General features: G+C 46.6%; 1 protein-coding gene across 1 annotated transcript in view; it reads right to left on the minus strand.

Moving 5' to 3' along the window:
- The window catches only part of ARHGEF3 (Rho guanine nucleotide exchange factor 3), a 238,653-nt gene extending 219,054 nt beyond the window's left edge, over window positions 1-19,599 (minus strand). Inside the window, exon 1 of the mRNA XM_087825039.1 lies at window positions 19,518-19,599. Coding sequence (XP_087681165.1) covers window positions 19,518-19,561 — 44 coding nt within the window. The 5' untranslated portion in view covers window positions 19,562-19,599. The remainder of the gene's footprint in view (window positions 1-19,517) is intronic.
- Window positions 19,600-21,823: the final 2,224 nt, after the last annotated feature.

The following is a 21,823-nucleotide window of genomic DNA, read 5'->3' on the forward strand; positions in this document are numbered from 1 at the left end:
CGGGATTCTGAGGAGGTCGGAGCCACATCTGCATTTTGTCAACTGCAGGACGGGCCAGGGTGTGCAGGGCGGCCTGCGGGCCTGCCAGGCTGCTGGAGGAGATGAAACAAGCGACCCTGTTGCAGCAAGAAGCGAGCAAGAGAGAGCATGGGGAAGAGCCTCAGCCCACTCAGGTGTGTCTTGTGATGGGCAGCTGGGGCAGGGAGACAGGACTTTGTTCCACGTCACTTTAGAAGAAACACCAAGCCAAGAAGTGCAGGAATGAAAACGAAGTCCTCAAACTCGTTGGCAATAACGGTGTAATGACAATGACAGTGGGAGTATTAGCAGCAGCAGCGTGACAGCACTCAGTGAGCTCTCGCTCTGTGCCAGGTGCTGGAATGACCATCATCATCTGTGCTTTAGAGATGATGAAACAGGCCCAGCCAGGCCGCAAGCCTGAACAAGGTCACACAGCAGCCAGTGGGGGAGCGGGAGCCGGATCCCAGGCAGCTGCCCCTGATCCCAGGCTTCTGACCACCTGGCTCTCTGCTGCCACAACACAGTGCCTCCGAGCTCCTTACACATCCTTACATTAAAAATCAAGGGGGATTTATTTGCATGTGTGCTCCTCACTGGGTGACAACCGTACATTCACATCTAAATGCACAGGTTACTTATTGTACAGAGCTGGACACGCCACGCCACGCCACGCATGCTGTTCTTTCTGCAGGCTTTGGAGGGTTTTTAAGACGAATCTTGGCCATTGGCAATCTTGTACCTCACTCGCTAGCTTTAGGTGTGTAAACTGCCCCACTTGTCTTCTGCCCCATGCCTGGTAAGGTGTCTGTCCCCTCAGAGCCCTGACTCCTAAAAATCCCAACCATCGAGAACAAAGGACACCAATGTTTGTGAGAGGCCTGAATAATAGGGAGAGCCCTCTTGAAGAACAGTTATGGGCTATTTTACAAAATATACTTCGCTCTGAGAGATGTCGGGCCCTTGCTCACTGTCTCCCACTCTTAATTTACACACAATCCATTAAATTTAGGGCAAAAAGGTTAGAAACAGCAAAATTTGAAGAAGAAAATCAGCAAAAGAGGAGGGTGCTCACGGGTGACCTAGGAGTCTAGGAAGGAGACCAAAAGGAAATTTCAAAGCAGGATTTAGTCCCAGGGAAAAGGTCTGCATCCCCTCCCGGTTGCAGGTACGTGGATGCACGGCCTCATGCAAGGTGGCCACGTGGAGGTCGAGGAGGAAAGGCGAACCTGGGACCCGGGTCCCACATTTAATACAGCAGGGAAGCGTGCAGCTTAATGAAGTAGCACAATCACAGTTGATGAAAACAAGTTTTAGGCATAAGGAGATAAAATTAAACCACCTAAACAAGAATCTCACATTTTTGTGCCCTGACAGGGAACTCCCTGCTGATTCCCATTTAAACACACTGATGACAGCAATTCAAGTCCAATAGTGAGTCATTCTCAACCCCACCTACCCACAGGCAAATAAATACATGCATCTTCTTTGGCTGGAAGGGGACATTTGGCAATGTGTGGAGACATTTTTGGTTGTCACAACTTGGGTGAAATGACTGCTACTGACATCTAGTGAGTACCAGTTAGAGATGCCGCTAAATATTCTACAATGCACAGGACAGCCCCCCCCCACAGAATTACCCTGCCCAAAATGTCAGTGGTGCTGGGGCTGAGACCCCCAGATCTAAACCAAAGAAAAGGCGGCAGCTACAGATTTGACATCAGAAAGAAAGGTGTCCTAACAGTCATTTATTTACCTGCCACGGGACCTTGGACTTTGGTCTCCTCACCTGTACAAGGAGATACCATACAAATCCTGACTATGCAGGGGAGCAGGTTAATCTCTTCTGTGAGACCTGGTTCTGGAAGTGCTTTGTCAATTGCAGGTCCTGCTCCACCATCATTTCCCTCTCCTCCCACTCACCGAGCCTCTGACTTCACCAAGGAGAAAGAGAAGCAGCAGGGACTGGGGTCAGGGGAGGGCGGCGATGCTTCAGAGTGGCCAGCACAGACTGGGTCCTGCATGGTACCCACTGAGGACATGAACTCCCTCATGGAGTGCCCATGGGAATCTGCTGGGCCTGGGACTTCACTGCCCCCATCAAGCTGTGCCGGGATGGGTGGGGATGATCATGGACTGTGGTCTCCAGGGCAGGGCATAAGCTCCATGGCCTGCCTCAAACCCAGGAGCTACTACCATTCCTACATCAACACAACCACAACCACAACAATAACAATGTCTGGTATCCATTGAGCCTTAATCTGTGCCTGGCTTAGAACTAGGCCCCTTCATGGGTTATTCCATATAACCCTCACAACCACCGTGGAAGGTGGGTAGGATGATTATCTGTTTTATAGGTGAACAAAAGGGACTTGCCCAAGGCCTCACAGCCCAGAAAGAACTGGCCTAGGACTCAGACCCCACAGTCTACAGTGTTACCACGACAGCACCCTCCTTCCAAACTACACCACTGCCATCACCACCTGGATCCCATATTCTAGAAGAAAGCCAGAAACCAAGCTGCATGGACAGTATAATTTCAACTAAAATAATCAATATGTGTGCATATGCAAACCAATGCAAGAAGGAAGCTTCCTGCAATAGTCACTGACTAACAGCATTTACCAATGAGTGGTAGCATTACAGGCAATTTTTAAATTTCCCCTTTGTGTTTTTCTAAACTTCTCAAAGTTTTTACAGTTAGTAAATTAATAGCTAATAATATTAATTGTTGAATTAATGTATCATAAAATTACTAGCTGATAATATAATAAAAATTAAACTTATAAAAATTTGTAATATTTGCTTTCAATTTTTTAAACTTTTTAGCAAAAAGCTGCCACACAACCTGAAATTGTTAATTGTTAATTGCCAGGAGTTGGCAAACTATGGCCTGAGGGCCAAATCCAGCCCTCTGTTTATATAAAGTTTTACTGGAACACAGCCACACCCATTCAATATACATAAATGTCTGTAACTTCCTTTTTGCTACAACTGTAGAGCTAAGTAACTGTGCACAGACACAAGGGAATACTACACCCCCTTTCTAATCTGGCCTAGAGATGGACCTCTTACTTCCCCACCTCCAAATTTCTCCTTACAGTGTATCTCTGCCGGTTTTGCTACAGCATCCAATGGTTATACCAGGAACCTAATGAAGCTCAAGCCCCTTCTTAGAAAGGCATCCATATGGTCTTGTGTTTTTATAAAATTTGAAAAAGAATATTTTCAAGTTATTATCCTTGAAGTCTCCCAAAATTATATGTGTTAGATTCTTCAAAAGTACATCTGCCCCTACAAGAAGCCATAGACATTTCACCACCCTTGTTCCATTGTCAAAACCACAACATGTTCAGTGGCAAGAAAGGACTTGTCCCACAAACCCCCACGCAGCTCCTGGGATGAGGAGCTCTTTCATTTCCATTCCCTAGATGGCCAACTCTCACAGACTGAGGAGCTACCCTTCAAGATACACCTCCAGACACAACAGGAAAGGGGCCCACCAGAGGCAGTCTTCAGGACCCACAGGGAGCTCACAAAGCTGACCGTCCCAGGAGAGGTCCCCTGATGACACCCAAACACACAAAAAGGAAAGAACACACCTGCTCACACCCGCTGTCCTTTAGCCATTCATTACCTCCACTGAAATCCCACTGTCCAATTTAACTTACCTATTGCATGATACATACACATGTATCACATGATACATACATCATGTAATCAGTCACAGCACTTTCAAATAACGAGGCAGGTGGATGATCTAAAACTGCTTTCAAAAAAGTCGTCTTGCTCCCAAGAACAACAAAAAGGGGAATCAAATTACATAGTGTCCATGCAAACGTTTCATTGTCTATGCAAAAGACCTCTCCAAGCAGAGCGCGACTGTTATGGGGGCGCATTCACATGGGTCGAGAGCCTGCAGAGCCCAGTTGTCCAATCAGACTCCCACCCGCGCCTTAAACGCTGCTGGATAGTGTCCTTCGCTCTCGGGCTTTGGGTGCCTCCCTGGGCTATTCTCACCTCCCCTACTGGAGAGGGGCAATCTTAGTGGTGCGCAGCTGGCAGTTTTGATAAGCAGGTGTCAGGAGTTTGAAAATGACCTTGCTCATCAGCTGGTGGGAACCCAGCAGACAAGGGAGTCACTGTATCTGTCTGCCGTGTCCCAGCCCCCAAAAGAAGGCACTGTGAGGCCTGGGAGAGGGAGAGACGGAAGCTTTCACACACACACACACACACACACACCAAGGGGAAGTCACCAGACAAAAGGAAATCCACATAATTTCACCCAGGGGAGGAAAAACTTCCACTGAAGAGGAAAATAAAAATCTAACAGTGAGGATGTGTTGAGGTGTTTCCCAAACAGCAGAGGTAGACAAAGATAAACAAAGTCGAATGATTCTCAGGAAAATCCAGGGGAAAGTCGGCATTCTCTGCGGAGCTGGCAAATTCAATTAGAAGAGCTGGCGCAGGTGGGAGGAGAGGGGTGTCTGTTCACCCAGCTGATTCCAGCCTCCAGGCAGCCAGGCTGGGTAAATGGCTGTTACTGTACCCGCCAGTGGCCGGGGTCCAACACGCAGGGCATGCTCTGCGAGAATGTCCACTAACCCAGTTTCTAAATAAATGTGGGTTAACTGGCACTGCTCCTTGCAGCTCAAGGGGCCCATTCATAGCTGAGAGAAGCGGGTTTTTTTCAAAATAAAAAGGCCAAGCCGCCAAGATAGCACCTTTTGTTTTCTCACATCCTTTCAGTTGCTCAACTTGACCCATTGCTAGTTGAGTTAACTCCTTGGTCCTAGGGGAAAAAAAACCCTCACCCGCTCCCATGGTACAATGACCAACTCCCTCTGGGCACACATGGGACTGAACTTCATTCCACTTTTCCCATGGTGTGGTCACTGCTGCCCAAGGATGAGTCATCCATGAAAGCCACACATTGTCCCCAGTGGACAAAACGCTCGACCCAAGAGAGTGGCCCATTCATGCTTCTCCAAGAGACGATCTCTCTCTGCAACTTCTAGAGGATGCTGCTTCCCCAGCATTCAGTCTTCTCTTCCCGAATCCCGTCCCTAAGACATGGCGAGGACAAACGGGCCCGGGAGACAGCTTTCAGCAAAGTGCTGGTGCAGAGAGTACAAACTGGAAACCAAGGCCAACTTCCATCAAGAGACTTTAAGGTCAAAAAGAAATGATAATAATAAGCCACATTATCATTAATGTGGTTATCAGGTAATAATTTCACATTTATTGCACAGCAACTAGCACTGGGCTAAGAAAGTATGTTCCACGCCTTATCTCATTGAATCCTCAGAGCTCCCCCGGAAGGTAGGTCCTGTTATTAAGCCCTCTTTTATACTCAGGGAAACCACAGCACAGAGTAATGTGCCCAAAGTTACACAGAGGTACAGTCAGAATCTGAACCAAGGCAGTCCATTTCCAGAGCCTGTGTTCTTAAATACCAAGCCATCATTAATTACTAAACTAATTTAGACTGGCAAAATCAGAGTTATGCTAAAGTGTTCGCACTTCCGGGAGATCGTGATGGCTGTCATCTTTCTTTCATGTCACCTCTCATCCTCACCCCAAGAAATGCTAAAAACTGGCTTTACAAATATAAAAATAGCATGTTCCAGACCGTGTGCTGAGCCTGTAATGCATATCATCTCATTTAATCCTCACCACCACTCTAGGGGTTTGGTATGAATATTATCCTGTTTGCAGATAAAGACACACAGAGGGTAAGGCAGGTTAACATTCTTGCCCAAGGTCATAACCCAGAGCAGGAATCTGAACCCAAGAATGTCCTATTCAAGCATCTACATTCTTTCCACTACCCATATCATTCCTCACAGAACTTCAAGATATTCCAGGAAAAAAAAAGTCAAGAGTATGATGAAATGAGGAGTGAGAATGACCAAGTTGAACGACTCGGCCAACTGGATCACTGGGTAGGATGGTCGCGGCAGCAGCGGATGGCTGGCTGGCAGCCACAGACGAGCCACCTGGCCTCCAGCTTGTATCAGCCCATGACCTTCGGCAAATCCCGGCTCTCTTGGCTTTGGTGCAAGAGAAGAGGGGGCCTTCTAGCACCCTGATTAGATGACGGGCACTCGACGGGCACTCACTAGAGCAAGAATGGCTCCGCGGGCTGCTGATTCCCCTCCGAGGGTGGTGAATTCCCCTCATGAGTGGCAACCTCCCTCCTCCCTTCCCAGCACAAGTCTCAGGAGCAGGTTTCTAACTCTGTCCCTGGCCTCAGGTCTCTACACCCAGGAGAGAGTTTTCAGGTGCAGCTTGAGGCCAGGCAGTGGGGAGGAAGTCACAGTTCTCCCAGGAGCAGGTGGGGAGCAGAAGGAAAAAGCGGGGCTAGGGAAGAAGCTGGAGCGGGGTACCTGGATCTGCCCTATATACTTACAACTTGTTAAAGGTTAGAAGAAAAAATATACTTGAAGAGATAAATCAACCAGGCAAGATTTTGCCAAATTAAAGCTTTGAAACTGTAAATGCTCCATGCAAAACACCTCACATTCCATCAAAGACACCCCTTTAAAAGTGTCTACCTTCTAAGTTTATTATGAAAAGGGGACAATACAGAATCACCAAGATGAATAGGGGTTGGGGGTGAGGGTGAGTCCAGAATCCTTCACGGAACAACCAGAAAGATCTCAGTGCTTTAACTCTCCACTCGTGTTTCTATGTACAGTTCAGTGGAGCAAATAAGGTCTAGAACTTCAGGTAGGGACTTAGAATCCTGATTCTGCAACTGACTTGCTGGATCCTCAGCTTGGGTCAGGAATCACAGCCCCTGGCAGCCTCCCCTCCCACTTCTAAAAATGGACAGTGAAAGCCACAGAAGAAAGGACACTGCTGGCCCAGGTGGCATAAACACTGGGTGTTTCTTCCACCCAGCACCTGGCCCTCCCACTGAGGGACCACCCTGTCTTCACTCTCAGTCCAAGGGTCCAGATGAGGCTGACCTTAAGGCCCCACCCTCGAGCCCCAGGAGAGAGCACGTTGCTCAAGCTGAACGAATATGAGTGCACTTGGGAAGTCCTTTTGGAGCAAGTGTGAATGATAGACTCTCGCTCCACAGCTGTGGGAGAATGTCAGCCTAGAGCTTCTGGGACATATCACATGGAGGAAGCCTTCCTGGGAATGAAGCCAATACAGAAGAAAGCACAGCCAAATAAGGGAAGAGCAAGACCAAGGCCTAATAAAACCGAGCCCCCCAGTCCAGCCGTGCCTGAAGCTATCTACGGCTGGGACTTCCATTTATATGAGCCATTACATTCCCTATGCTGCTTAATCCAAATACCAATTGTGTTTCTGTCACTTGCAACAGCAACAAATCCTGACTAATGGGACCAGTGCATGGAATCACAAGGTCTCTGAGTTACAAGGGGCACTGGAGGCCATCCATCCAGCAGTGTTCTGGATGGTGGTATGCTGACCTAAATGAATGATTTGTTCCCCGCTCTAGCTCCAACTTCTCAAACTGAAGTACAGCTATCCTACTGATATTTACTGTAAGCCACAGAATAAACCAACAGCATCTTAATGGAGCATTAATCTAAATGACAGCAAGTAGTTTAAAATACTTTTTCATTAAAGGAAATATAGATCACAACCAAATGCGATTCACTCCAGGAATGCAAGGATCAGTCAATATTAGGAAATCTATCGATATAATTCATCTCATTAACAGTCAACATGTTATCTTGTTAAATTTCTATGCTTATTCCTGACTTTTAAAAAAATCTCTTAACAAAATAAGAAGAGGGGAAAATTCCTTAGGAGATATATAGATCATACCGAAAGCCAGCATCACATGTCAGGGGAAATATTAGGGCACTCCCACACTGAAGTCAGTATGAATTAAAAATGGCCCTCGATATCACAATTGTTTAACATTATTCAGGAAGCATCTGCTATCCAATTAGACAAATTTAAAATTTTTCCTACCAACTGGAAAGAAAGAAGAAGTGAAATTTTATTAACTTGCAGATGATGTGATTATATGTCTGGAAAAATTCCTCCCCATAAAAAATAAGATCTGAAAAACTATTAGAACCAGTAGGACAACTTCATGATATTAATCAACATTAATAAATGAGGTTATAAGTCAGAAGTTTTCTTTTATATATAAAAAAACACACACACCATGAAATACGATGGTGATCCAGTGAACATAAATGATTATCCTAAAACAGATTCCCTCTTGCACTCTGTCACAGCCCCTCTTTGCTGCCTGCATGAATTTTGGTGGAGTGCTTGAAATGCCCAGCACAGCTCTAAACAAGCACGGACCCACCAGCCAGTGCTTGTCTTACCTTGGCACAACCATCTCTGCTGATTGGGGAGCCCATCTCCTGAAACTCTTCATTCCCCAGTCACTAGGGCAAGCCCAGTAGGTCCCTCTCCAAAGTTTGGTCTCCCTCCAAATCTTTTTTCTCACGCCAGCCAGAGGTCTTTACTCCAAATGCAAATTCGATCGTGTTGCTCCCCTACTTAAAATGCTTCAGTGGCCTCCTGGGGCCCTTCGGACAATCTAAGCTCTTTACTACCAAGGCTCGCAGGGTTCGCTCAGTCCTCCCAGGCCAGATGCCCCTCATCCCCCTGCTGTACTCCGTGACCCAGCCACACTGAGCTGCTGTCCCTTCGTCCGGCACTCCGGCACACCGTGTTCTCTCTGGCCTCAGAGTCTTTGCACATGCTGTTCCTTTTACATGGCTCATTCTTTTTTTATTTTTAATTATTTTTAAAATTTATTTTGCAGTTACAGTTTGCGTTCAATATTATTTTGTATTAATGTCAGGTATATAGCATCATAGTTAAACAATCATATACTTTACACAGTGATCACCCCATAATTCCAGTACCCGCCCGGTACTGTGCACAGTTATTACAACATTATTGATTATATTCCCTGTGCTGCACTTCACATCCCTGGGACTATTTTGTGACTACCAATTCTTAACCCCTCCACCCTATGCACCCAGCCCCCCAACCTCCCTCCCCTCTAGCAACCATCAGTCTGTTCTCTGTGTCTATGCCACATAGCCCATTAATGCCTATCACTCATGTATGCTCCCATTTTCTGACTAACCTAACAACAAATCATTGACAAGTGAGATTAGAACAATTAGAACAACACTAAAAACTAGAAATTGGCAACACACACACACGTGCACACACACCACCAAAACTAAAACAGTTGTTATACGGGGGGTGGGGACTGAGAAAAGGAGTTGCCATGGGAAGATCCTAAGATTTGGTACACCAAGGACATGAGGACTACAGTGCCTTAGGGATACGGGGCAATAAGTAAAGCAAGGGGGTAAGTGTCAGGAAATGGTGAAAACTTTTCTCACTTGTTTGAATTTACCAATGGAAAAAAAGCACCTGGCCAAAAGACGGCTGGCCAGATTGTCTCTACCTAATTAACTGCCATCCTTCAAGGCTACAGGACACCCAGGTTTTGACTCCATTCTGCTACTAACTCACTGTGTAAGTCCAGGCACATCACCACTCCGGGCAGTTCCCTCACTGGCAAAATGAGAGAGTGGGTCTAAGGGAGCAATTAGATCACATCCATCGAGTACTAAATAAGCCACAGAAATCTAACTTACAGTATATTGAATATGGACAATAACGTACTGTAAGTATGTAGTGTGCTAGATATCATTACAATAGCAACCATATTACAAAATATAAATGTATCAAAGCAACATGCTATACACCTTAAATTTATACAATATTACATGTCAAATTTATCCAGTTAAAAAAAATCACATTCAATGATTCTATTCAAAGGACAAAAGAAATCTCTTTCAATTGCTTGTAACTTCTTTCAATTGCTTGTAATTTCTTATGTTTCTACAATTAACTAGCTATTCCTTTTTGAAATAAAGAAAAGATTTACACTTTCTTGAAGCAGCAAAAAAAAGGTTTTTAAACAGATCAGAATATTACATCCTGCTCTTGGCCATGGATCCTGAGTAGAATAGTTGGGGGACAGTGTTAGTCACAAACTTCAAAGCTATGAGAAATCGTCACCATTTTACATTTGCATAATGCTCGGCAGTTGGCCAAGGAATTCCATGTTGTCCAGTCCCACCCAACACTTCAGCGATCAGGAAACTGCCTCACTCCGTGCTGTGCTGAGGCTGGTCACACTGGGAGAGCGGATGGGGCCCAGCTCAGCGACGCTGAAGCTAGCCACGGCAGGAATATTTACACCATGGAAACAGGCAAACACTACAGATTTGAGTTTCTGTCCCCACACTAGCCAATTTACCCTCACCGGTCCCTTAATCCTACCCCCAAACCAAAACTTGACCTCAGGCCTCCCTCCTTCCCTTTCAGGGCTCCTTCCCCCCCTGTTTCCTCTTCCTGTTTAGTTCCTTGCCCTTATAAAACCCTCCAGGGCGGGGATCCTGATAGAGTAAATACAGGCCCTTGTCTGTCCTAGTCACAAATCTATCCCTGAGCCCAGCACAGTGCCGGGCACACAGCAGGCCCTCGGTCAACATCCATCCTTAAAGAAGACATTGGCTCCTGCTCAGACTGTACACACATACAGCAGTGCACACAGGCGGGACAAAGGCCACGCGCAGCCCAAGTCTCAGCAGTGATCCCCGGGAAAGCGAAACCCGAGTTCCTACCCTCTTCTCCCACCTAAAGAACAAGTCTCAGAACTCTCCCCATCCACATCCTAGCAGAACACCCCAGACAAAACCAGTGCTTCCTAAATGCATCCTGCTAATTGTGCACCTCTGTGGGCCCAGTGGGTGCGTCAACCATCGGGGTTCTATGCCCCCACCCCATCCTCGAACACGGCTCTCCAAGCCTGATTCTTGGCCCTAAGAGGTGAAAAGGCTGATTTACCTCCAGGCAAAGTGCTATGCTCTTGCCTGGCAGGAATTTTCCATCAGATTCCCCAGGAGGGAGGCTGATACACAAACTCTCCCCCCAGCAGGGCTCAGCAACAGGACAGATGCTGCTGTTCACCCGCCACCATCTGTCCACAGGGCAGGGGCCGGCTGAACTTCTGCTCCCAGATGAATGGGGCCAGAGACCCAACCCTCAGAGACATTCTTTTCCCACCTGCTGGTCTTATGAGTTGTGTTTCCTTGAACACTGTACCCTTTGAGTCTCTCCAGTTTGTGTGTTTTTAAACATTTCCCAGGTACGCGCTGTGTGCCAGACCCTGCTAGGCCCTTCTATAAACCCTTCTTGGCTCCCATTACATAAATGCATCTTCCCTTCTAGGCTGTAAGTATAGTCCAAGCCTGACTGTATCCCCAGGATGCCTGATAGAGTGCTGAGCACATGGTAGGTACTCAAATAATTGCTAAATGGTTTTTCAAAGCGATCACATACCTTAAGGATTATCATAGGAAAGTAGAGGGCATGCGTCTGACAGCTCCTCTTGGCTCTGGGGTTGGTGAGAGAATGACTTAGAGGCTGATAACAGACTAATGCATGTGCTGAGCGTCGCCAAGTGCCCAGTGACCATAGCTAAGCATTTCTTACCACGCTGAACCTCCACATCAACTTTGTGACCTAAGTACCACTGTTATCCACCTTCACAGATGGAAGACTGAGATGTAGAAACTTCAACAATCAGCCAAAATCTCACCACCTCCCCTAACTCCCTCCTGGCAGTTCCTTTGTCACTAGGGCCACCCAGTGAGGAACTGCCTGGAATTAGGAACATGCTGATGGGCTCCCAATGAGACTAGAATGCCCACCCTCGGCACCTCAATGGATTCTCTTGGCCGAAGCCCAGCCCTACCCCTGGGGCAGCCACAGCAGCTGCTCCTCATTCTGCAGAGGGACTCTGAGCCCCCATCTACAGGGAGAAGGTAAAATGAGGGTCCCCATCAGATGAGAAGCAGGGGGCGGTGTGTGACACACAGTAGGTGTTCACTCATATTTCTGAACTGGTAAGTGCAGGGGGTAGATAAGGAGAAGGGGTGGGCCCTGCATTCCTGAGGTGAGAAGGACCTCAGCCTGCCTGGGGCCAACCCCATTTTCCCCGAGGAGGGGGGTCCCCAAAGCCCTGCCCACGGACCTCATGTCCTCTGCAGAAACACAGTTTTGCTCCCGTGATCTATGGACATTTGTCATTTACCCAAGACTTGATTATGAGGTGACCTGTTCCCACAGCATCTATTGACTCAGCAACCATTACTTGCCACTCCTACTTCTGAATGCTTACTTGCAAGGACCCAGGACTTCGAGAAAATTAAGGCCCAGGGGAGTAGACTTTTCAGCTGCCACCAGTGACTGTGGGCGGATCACATCGTGTCTCTGCCTCAGCTTCCTCAGCTGTGCAGCAATGGAGTTAGGCAAGCAAATGTCTGATGTTCCAAGAGGAGAATTTTGAGGAGAAGTCCTTGCCCCTTTTGTAAACCCTCCCTATAAATGGACTGAGGGTGAAATGGGTAGATGGTAGGACTCAGCCCCTGCTAGAGGAATGGAAAGGTTTGTTTGCTCGTTCATTCATTCACGCACGGCCTGCATTCGGTCGGTCAGTAAGTCAGTCGGTTAACATCCCATCATTGCTCAGCAGCCTTAAACACTTGAGGAAAACGCTCAAAGAAGGCAGGGCCTTCACTCTCAGATTGCACAAATGCGTGTGTCTTTTATGAAAATAAAAATCTTCTCTGGCTTGCTCATTTCTTCCAATGTGTGTTGAGTACCTCCTTTGTGTCAGCTCTGCTAGACTTTACTCCACTGCAAGGTGAGGCCTCATCTGAGGCAGTGACACCCCACATCTGGCCCAGGCAGGGCTCAGCACACAGTAGGCTCTCGGCCAGTGAGTGGCTTTCAATTGACTAGAAAACAGTGATCTTTAGATGGCAATGAGAAGGCCTATATCCAAAATTGAGATTCCCTGCCCTCCCCGCCCCAGCCCTGTGCCATGTTCATGCTCCAGGGGTAGGCTGGGGTGTACCACCTTAAAACTGGTTAGTTTTCCTGCCTGTCCTTAGTTGCTTATCAGCTTCCATCTCGGCCTTATGCCAGAACTGTTTTGGTCACTGGTTTTTATTAGCTCTTTGTTCACTGCCCAAAGGGTTGTGTGGGGCCTGCTCTACTTCCTCCACCCTCCAGAAGTTCAGCTGCTGACCTTGAGAAGCTGGAAAGCCAACAAAAGGAAGAGTGCCACCTCTCCCGACCTGAGGCTGTAGTCTTCACTCTGACTCACCATCCCCGTGACCTGGGACAAAGCACTTCACCTCTCCAAGGTGACTTCTTGGAGAGCCCATCAGCATTCCCCACAGGCTGCTTCTTAGAACATGGTATCAAACATCAGTAGGCACTTCGGGGAAAGAATGGCGCCTGTCGCCAAACTTGTCTGGGCACCTCTGGCTTAAGCTCAGTCAAATGTGGCCTTTCTCACAGGACCCAGCAGAGCCTACAAAAGGTCAGTGTGTATGGAGGGGTCTCTCAAGAGAAGGTAGAGTGTGCAGCTCCCACATCTGCTGTTGCACAGACCACACTGGGGACATGCTGGACTGGGAGATGATGAAGCAGGGCGGTGGTGAGAAGACCAGGGGCTTTCTCCCTTGAGTGTCAAAGACACAGGTTTCAGTTGGAGCCCTATAGTTACCTGTGATATTGGGGCAGGTACTTAAAACTGTTTTCTCATCTGCAAAATGAAAGCAAACAATGTATATTCTGCCAAGTTGCTGTGATTTTGGAGCCCATGTGTGGTAGGCAGTTAGACAGACATGAGCAGAGCAAGGACAATGGGCCAGGTACAGAACGCTGTCAGGGTGGAAAGCCCCAGGTGCCTGGCAACAGATAATTGTAGGGTGGGACCTCGCCCCCAGGGTGACCTTTCCTCCCCTAGCATATAGAAAGGTCAGTTTGGACACTCTGACCTTTCCTCCCTAGAGATAACATCTAGGCCTCAGTTGTGTTTCAGCTCCAGGCCCAGAAAAGCAGCAAAACCAGACCTCAGATCACTATCCAATGCAGCTGACCTCAGGACCTGCAGCATTGGGTAATGACCTCCCCCCCCCCCCCAAGGACACACCTGGAAAGCCTCTGAATGACCTCCCCTAAAATCTCCACCCTTAAAAGCCTTAGGAAGGACCTAGTGGCTCTCCCTACCAGGAGTACACCTTTCCCTTCCCTTTCCCTTTCCCTGCCCTTCCCTTCCCCCACCCCTCCCCACAAGGCATGTTACCATTAGCTTTCTCACTCCCAAGCTCCAAGGCCCTTCCTTTGCCTCTATGACTTGTTTTCTAAGCCCATTTCTTTTAGGAATTACTTCTCCCTCTATGATTTACCAAATAAATGTTCTCTTATAGTCTGGGTCTTGGCTCTGAATGCTTTCCTAGCCAGAACCCAAGTACTGAGGTTGCTGAACCCAGGTCTGGTCTGACCCCACTGGATCTTACTTGAGACACATGAAGACCCTGTGAGGAAAGTAATATTATTTTACAGATGAGAAACACCCAGTGCCGTTTCCACCACCTACAACAAATGTATAAAAAAAGCCCCTTAGCATGTGCCCAGAATTAGCAGATCTTGTCACAATTTGCTGGGTAAAGGATTAGTCAGGCTCACTAAAGGGCTTTTTCAGTGGCTTCATGGCAGATCTTCCAAGACGCTGTCCTAGTTAATGCCTTTGGCCAGTACAATGATGGTAAAGACTTGGTTTGGTAAAACACATACACACACACACACACACACACACACAAAACAATGCAGAATGTGGGGTTCAGGAGACTGTGACTCTGAGTCTAGGCTCTTCATTCCTTGCTACAAGACCATCACCCAGCCCTGTGCCTCACAAACTCTCAGTTCTCATCTGTAAAAGAATCTTACTTTCTTCACAGGGTCTTCATGTGCACAAGTAAGATTATGTGCACTCATTAAATTACATGAACAATAATTTAATAACAAGCTGTCCATGAGGTTATGCCAGTGAATGTAATGAGGAGCCTATCCCGTTTCCATATTTATTCAACAAATGTTTAGTGAGTGACTTACTATATCCCTGGCACTGCCCTGAGGAATCAATGAGAAGACACACAGAACTTGTCTGCCCTCCTGGGATGTACAGTTGTTTAAAATAATATACGTAAAATTTTAGGATTAAAAGGAAATTCATCAATCAACCAACCCCTTTCTGCTAAGCCAATGAGGAATCTGGGAGAGAAAGTAAAGCGACACCCCCAAGGTCACACAGCCAGGTTTTGGCTACAATAGTATTTGGAAGTTCCTAATGAAAAAATGTAAAAAAAAAGCTAAACCATTAAAAAATCCAGCGTCTATGTCTTGGCTATTTTGCCTTTCTGTCCTGGGCACATCACTGAAGCAAAGCAGGTGAGACCTGGCCTCATGGAATTCACAGTCCAGTAGGGGAGGTAGACACTAAGACGACAAATACATAGTGGATGAGAAACTGAGTTTCCTCATTACCATTTCTAAAACGAAGTCTGGCCCCTTTCAATCTCCCGATTAAAAAAAAATTTCCTAGGTTCCTCACTCAATATAGCAATAAAAATAAACAAAAATGAAAACAGCTGCCTTTATTAGATGCTTACTGTATGCCAGGTGCTTTACTATGATTAACTCAGGACATGCCCCAACAACCCATTGCTGGAGATACTATTATTGCCCCCATTCACCAATGAAGAATTGAAGTTTTTTACTTAACCATTGCTCATTGTGTATGCAACTGCCTCCTCAACCCCCAAGACTCTGAATTCCCTAAGAATTCATATCTTACCCATCTTTTTGTCCCTGGTGCACACAGTAGTATTCATTAAATGCTCTCTGAGTGAGTAATCAATTCTTATCTTAATTAGCTTAAATGCTAATCAGCTCTAGCTTTGGAACAAGAGCTGATCGGTCCCCTGATAATCACGAGAGGTAGCTGAAATGTTGTGCAAAGAGCCAGACCCAGATCCGAGGGACCGGAGACGAAGGCCCGTCTCTGTGTCAACCTGAGCCATCATTTCATTACTCTAGGCCTGACTGCTTAAAACTGTAATGATGAAAACAAAGAAAATGATAAAATGAGCCTAGATCTCTTCTAACTCTAGAATTTTAGGTTTCTGAAACATAATGCAGGGGGGTTGCTCAGAAAGACGTCTGTAATTGCGCTCTACCTGCTTTTAGAACTAGATCTGAAGTTGAACATTTTAGAGTAGCATGCTGATTAGGTCTATTGGGGGTGAGTAAAGAACTTCCTCTCCCTCCACAGCTCAGTGGGTATATTTATCCTAATGAAGTAGATTTTTCTCCCCATGACAAATTTGCTCAACCTGGAAAACCTCTTTTCCAGAGAAGTGTTTTGGGTGAATGCAAGTAAGGCTGCCATCCCCAACTGTACACCAGAACAGAGGGGCTGGTGTTATGCAAGAGCCCACGTTCCCATGCTGGCCAGGGGCAAAACCCAAACCCACCACTCTCAACTCCTACACTCTCTTGTGGGAAGACCCCAGTGAGGAATAACAACTGAGTGTGATCAGGCAGCGACAAACATGCTGCGATGGCTCCACAGCTACATCCACAAGGAGCACTCACCACGCGGCAAGTGTGAGTCTCTGTCCCTTAGAGTGAGAGCAATGACTAGGAGCTGGGGCTCCACAGAGAGACTGAGTTTTTGTTATTCTTTTTGTTGTTGGGGTTGGTTTTAAATGAATTTATGTCCTAATGTCACCAACTGGCCATAATGAGGCTGACAACACAACTTCCTACCTTATAGGACCATTGTGAGAATTAAATGAAATAATTCACTAAGTAAGCTAAGTGACCGACACAGAGCCTGACACATGGCAAATACTCACATTGTTGCCTCTGATGATAATGGTGGTGGTAGTGGTAATGGCGGTGGTGATGATGGTGATGGTGGTGATGGTGGTGGTGATGATGGTGATGGTGGTGATGGTGGTGGTGATGGTGATGATGGTGATGGTGGTGGTAATGGTGGTGATGGTGGTGATGGTGATGGTGGTGGTGATGGTGGTGATGGTGATGGTGGTGGTGATGGTGATGATGGTGATGGTGGTGGTGGTGGTGGTGGTGATGGCGGTGGTGGTGGTGGTGACGGTGGTGATGGTGGTGGTGGTGGTGGTGATGGTGGTGATGGTGGTGATGGTGGTGATGGTGGTGGTGATGGTGGTGATGGTGGTGATGGTGGTGATGATGGTGATGATGGTGATGGTGGTGATGGTGGTGGTGATGGTGGTGGTGATGGTGGTGGTGGTGGTGGTGGTGATGGTGGTGATGGTGGTGATGGTGGTGGTGATGGTGGTGTGGTGGTGGTGGTGATGGTGGTGGTGATGGTGGTGTGGTGGTGATGGTGGTGATGGTGGTGGTGATGGTGGTGATGGTGGTGGAGACAGTGGCAGTGGTGGTGGATAAAACAACCTGAAGTAGAGAAATCCTACCAAAGGCTCTTCAAACCCCCCAAGGGTAACTGTGGCCACCTCTCCTGGAGGAGCACACTTGAGTACTTTTCAGAAGAGAAAAATGAAGTGCCACCTACTTCTGGGAAGGACCAAGGCTGACAAATGCCCTGGGTCTCAGGATAGGTCACTGGGTTCCTGTGAGGACAGAGGCTCACGGAGGCCATTGGGAGATGAAAGCAGGTAACAGAGAGACCTAAGAAGATGAACTTCCCCAGAGAAGAGAGAAGGGGGAGGAAATTATGATCACGGAGAGATGCCACTGTTCAACAATGGACTGGCTAAAATGAAAAAGCATGAAGAGCAGAGGCGTGGCAGAGGCAGGCAAATGGGAAGTCTGGCACCCTACTGACAAGTGGTGCTCTTTAGAGAATGATTTGGCAATATTTATTGAGATCTTAAATGCAGGCACAGAATGACCCAACACCTCCACTCCTCAGTAACCACCTAAGAAAACAGTCTATGTGCTCAGGAGGCGTATACCAAAAAGTATATCCCAAATGTGTTATAAAGACAAAAAACAGAACATATCCCACACACGCACATCAGCAGGAAAACAGCTCACTAAACAGGGAGATTCTCATACTATGGATACACTGATCACTTTGCTGCAGCATAAAAACAAGGTAGATTTACATTACTGTCTTGAAAACATTTTAAGACATATAATTGAATTATTTTTAAAAGTTACAAGATAGACCAACAAGCATAGTATTATGGCCTGTATTTAAAGAACAGAAAGAAAGAAAAAAAGGAAGGGAGGGAAGAATGACTTTTTTCTATATACACAAGCACCTAGAAAAAGTTCTGGATGGAAATACACAGAGTGGATCACAGTGGTCACCTCTGGGAAAGGCAGGAGTGGGGTGGGGGCTGGAAATAAAATTGGGGGGGAAGGTCAATGAGGACTTCACTCTTATTTTTAACTAGGCAAATGTATCCATGCACTTCCTGGGCATTAAAGTTAAATCAACACGTTTATTAATTAATTAATTAATTAATTTATTTAAATATATCTTTATTGATTTCAGAGAGAGGAAAGGAGAGGGAGAGATAGAAACATCAATGATGAGAGAGTCATTGATCGGCTGCAGCCCGCAACCCGGGGATGTGCCCTGACCGGGAATCGAACCCTGATCGCCTGGATCCTAGGTCGACGCTTAACCGCTGAGCCACGCCCGGCCGGGCAACACGTTTATTTTTAAGGGAATAGAAAGGACGAGATAGAAGAGATGATGACCTCAAGAGAAGATGTGGCTGCCAAGGGTAAGGGTCTGCCTTTTCCTCCTCCTGGAGGACCGGCCACACACAGAGGTAAACATAACACATCTGAGCATGTGTCCACAGCTTCCTAGAATGTGTGTCCACAGCTTTGGGAATCAAATATTTAATTCTATACCACATGAGTTCTATTTATACTAACTCTTCCCTCTAAGTCCCAGAAAAATTCCCTCATATTTAACAAAGGTATCTCTCTTTTGGTGTCAGAAATTAGAGATATGATCCCTGGCCAGGTAGCCCCGTTGGTTAGAGTGTCATCCTAATACACCAAGGTAGCTGGTTCAATCTCTGGGCACAGCACATACAAGAAGCAACCAATGAATGCATAAATAAGTGGAACAACAAATCGATGTTTCTCTCTCTCTTTAAATAAAATAAAATAAAAATAAATAAATAAAAAGAATTAGAGATATTACTCAGGGACACAAAATTTGGCTATCTCCAAATTTTTGATGGCCTCCACTGACTTATATAGGTGTAGGTGAAGTTCTGCATTGCATTTAATTGTTGCATGTAAACATTTTTTCATTTTAATTTGTTTTTTTATAATAAGTCTTTATTGATTTCAGAGAGAGGAAGGGACAGGGAGAGAAATAGAAACATCAATGATGATAATCATTGATCTGCCGCCTTCCCGCACACTCCCTCCCTACCAGTGATCAAACCTGCAACCTGGGCATGTGCCCTGACCAGGAATCAAATCATGATCACCTGGATCATAGGTCGATGCTCAACTGCTGAGCCACACCAGCCAGGCTTAATTTTCATTTTTAAAGATATTTTTACCTTTCCTTGTTTTCTTCCATTCCTCTGAAGACACACTGATTCATTACTGTGGAACTGTCCACAGACACAGCATGGCAGACCCAGGCTTTCTGAAAAAGCAAAACAACCAATATTTATAATCTTGGTGCATTTATGTTATAAAGACACAGTGAACTGCATTAAATACATGAAGGGGATATATGAAAGGCTGCCCAGTGTTCTCTCCCACCTCTCAAAACCCACCACTCACTGTGGTTAATCAGAAAGTTACAAAAAGAAGTGCTGTTCTAACTCTTCAGCCAGGAAGTTCTGTGTTAATATAAAGTGCATCAGTATTTCCCATCCCAGTCACTTCCATAGAAGAGGAACTGTAATGCTCCCCAGCTAGAAACTCCGGCACCGCTCCTTCCTTGAGCCTCTCCTCAGCTGGCCACATCAGCACTGACCAGCATTTGCTGAGCCCAGCCTCCTGCAAAGTGTCCACTGGACATAAAGTCTGCCTAATTCTGCACTGAAATATATCTCTTCCCAGGAAGCACCGAGTGTTGGTGAGGATGTGAACTCTCCCATCCTGCTGCTGGAAGACTGTGGCAGTAACTACTGAACTTGCATTTGCTGCAATGTACATAGGTACGTCAAGAGGCATTTTCTAGAATATTCTCAGTAGCACTATATATAACAGCCCTGCATTAGCTTCCTACTGTAGCCAAAACAAATTACCACAAACTTAGTGGCCTAAAACTGCACACGTTTATCATCTGATAGGTCTGGCATTCAGGAATGGGTCAGCAGGGCTGCACCCCTTCTGGAGGCCCTAGGGCAGGACCCATTCCCTTGCCTTTTCCAATTTCTAGACATCACCTGCATTCCTAGGTTCAGGACCCCTTTCTTCATTTCGGAGCCAGCGATGTAGCATCTTCAAATCTCTCCCTTCTCTCACCTCTGCCTCCACTGTCATATCTCATTCTCTGAACCAGACCCTCCCATATCCCTCTTCTAAGGTTCGTTGCAACTACACTAGAGCCATCCAGACAATTCAGGATCATCTCCCAATGTCAAGATCCTTAACTCTGCCATGTAAGGAAACAAGGGCATTGCCGGTGAATGGTGCCTGTGACAAGGGATTAGGGGGCATTATTTGACCTACCTCCAGCCCCAAACCAGAAGTGGCCCAAATACTCATCAACAGTAGAATGAATGAAATAAATGGTGGTAATTCACAGCGATGAGAACAGATAACCTACAACTACATGTAACAGCAAGGATGACTCTCACAACACGATGCTGAGCCAAAGACACCAAACACAAGAACGCTTGCTATATGAGACTGTCTGCAGAAAGCGAAGAACCAAGTAAAACTACCCCAAGCTGTTAGCTGTCAGGGTGGCGGGCGTAGTGGGGGGGCAGTGGGTAGAAGAGGGCACAAGGGGGCCCCTGGGGTGCTGGCAAGGTTCTGCTTCTTAATCTGGGTGCTGCTTCCACAGATGTGTTCAGTTTGTGGAACTCCATACAGTCATGGTATGGGCCCTTTTCAGTAAGAGGCTCTAAAATTTTTATAGCAACTGTTTTGTCTAGTCAAAGGTTTCTGCACACTCCCCCCGAGTTCTCAGGGATCCTCTCAAAAAATACAGTTGCTGTGTGTTTGTTTTCTATAAATCAATACAGCCATGCTAAATTTCCCAGCTCTGCATCCTACGATTTGAGATCCATAGCTAGAAAAATACAATAAGTGTATTTATAACTGAAGAAGAGGGGGAGGAACAGGTGGAAGAGAAGAGAGAGAAAAAAGAGGAAGCAGAAGCAGCTGCTGCCTCTCTGCCCCTCTCATCCCATTCCCGCTCCAGGGCAGCGCCCCTTCACCTCTGGACGAGGCAGATCCCAGCTGCCCTCCCCAGCACCCCGCGCTCTGCCCAGCGCTGCCCACCAGGCTGACCTAGAGCATTCCCCTGCCACCTGCCACAAGGTCCTTCCTCTGTCTCTCCTTCACTCCTTTCACCACCTGGCATGCCCATGGTGAGCCCCATCTCCTCCCAGGGGCCTCCCCCAAACTTCTGTAGGACTTGCAATGCAAACCACACCACCTGGACGTAACTGCTACCATCATCTATCGATTGCTAATAGTATCAAGAGCCTTAGTCTAATTCCCCAAACAGTCTGCAAACTCTCAAGAACAGAATTAGCTCTTACACACTCAATTCTCTGCCTCCTAGTTCTGGCTGCACGTGAACTTCTAATTTTAATTAATAGTTACTAATAAGAACAGCCTTTGTTGAGCATCTATCATGCATCAGCTTAAGTGTTCCTTATGCATTATTTCATTTCCTCTT

The sequence above is a fragment of the Miniopterus natalensis genome, chromosome 15 (assembly GCF_054644295.1).
Source record: "Miniopterus natalensis isolate mMinNat1 chromosome 15, mMinNat1.hap1, whole genome shotgun sequence".
Taxonomy (NCBI): Eukaryota; Metazoa; Chordata; class Mammalia; order Chiroptera; family Miniopteridae; genus Miniopterus; species Miniopterus natalensis.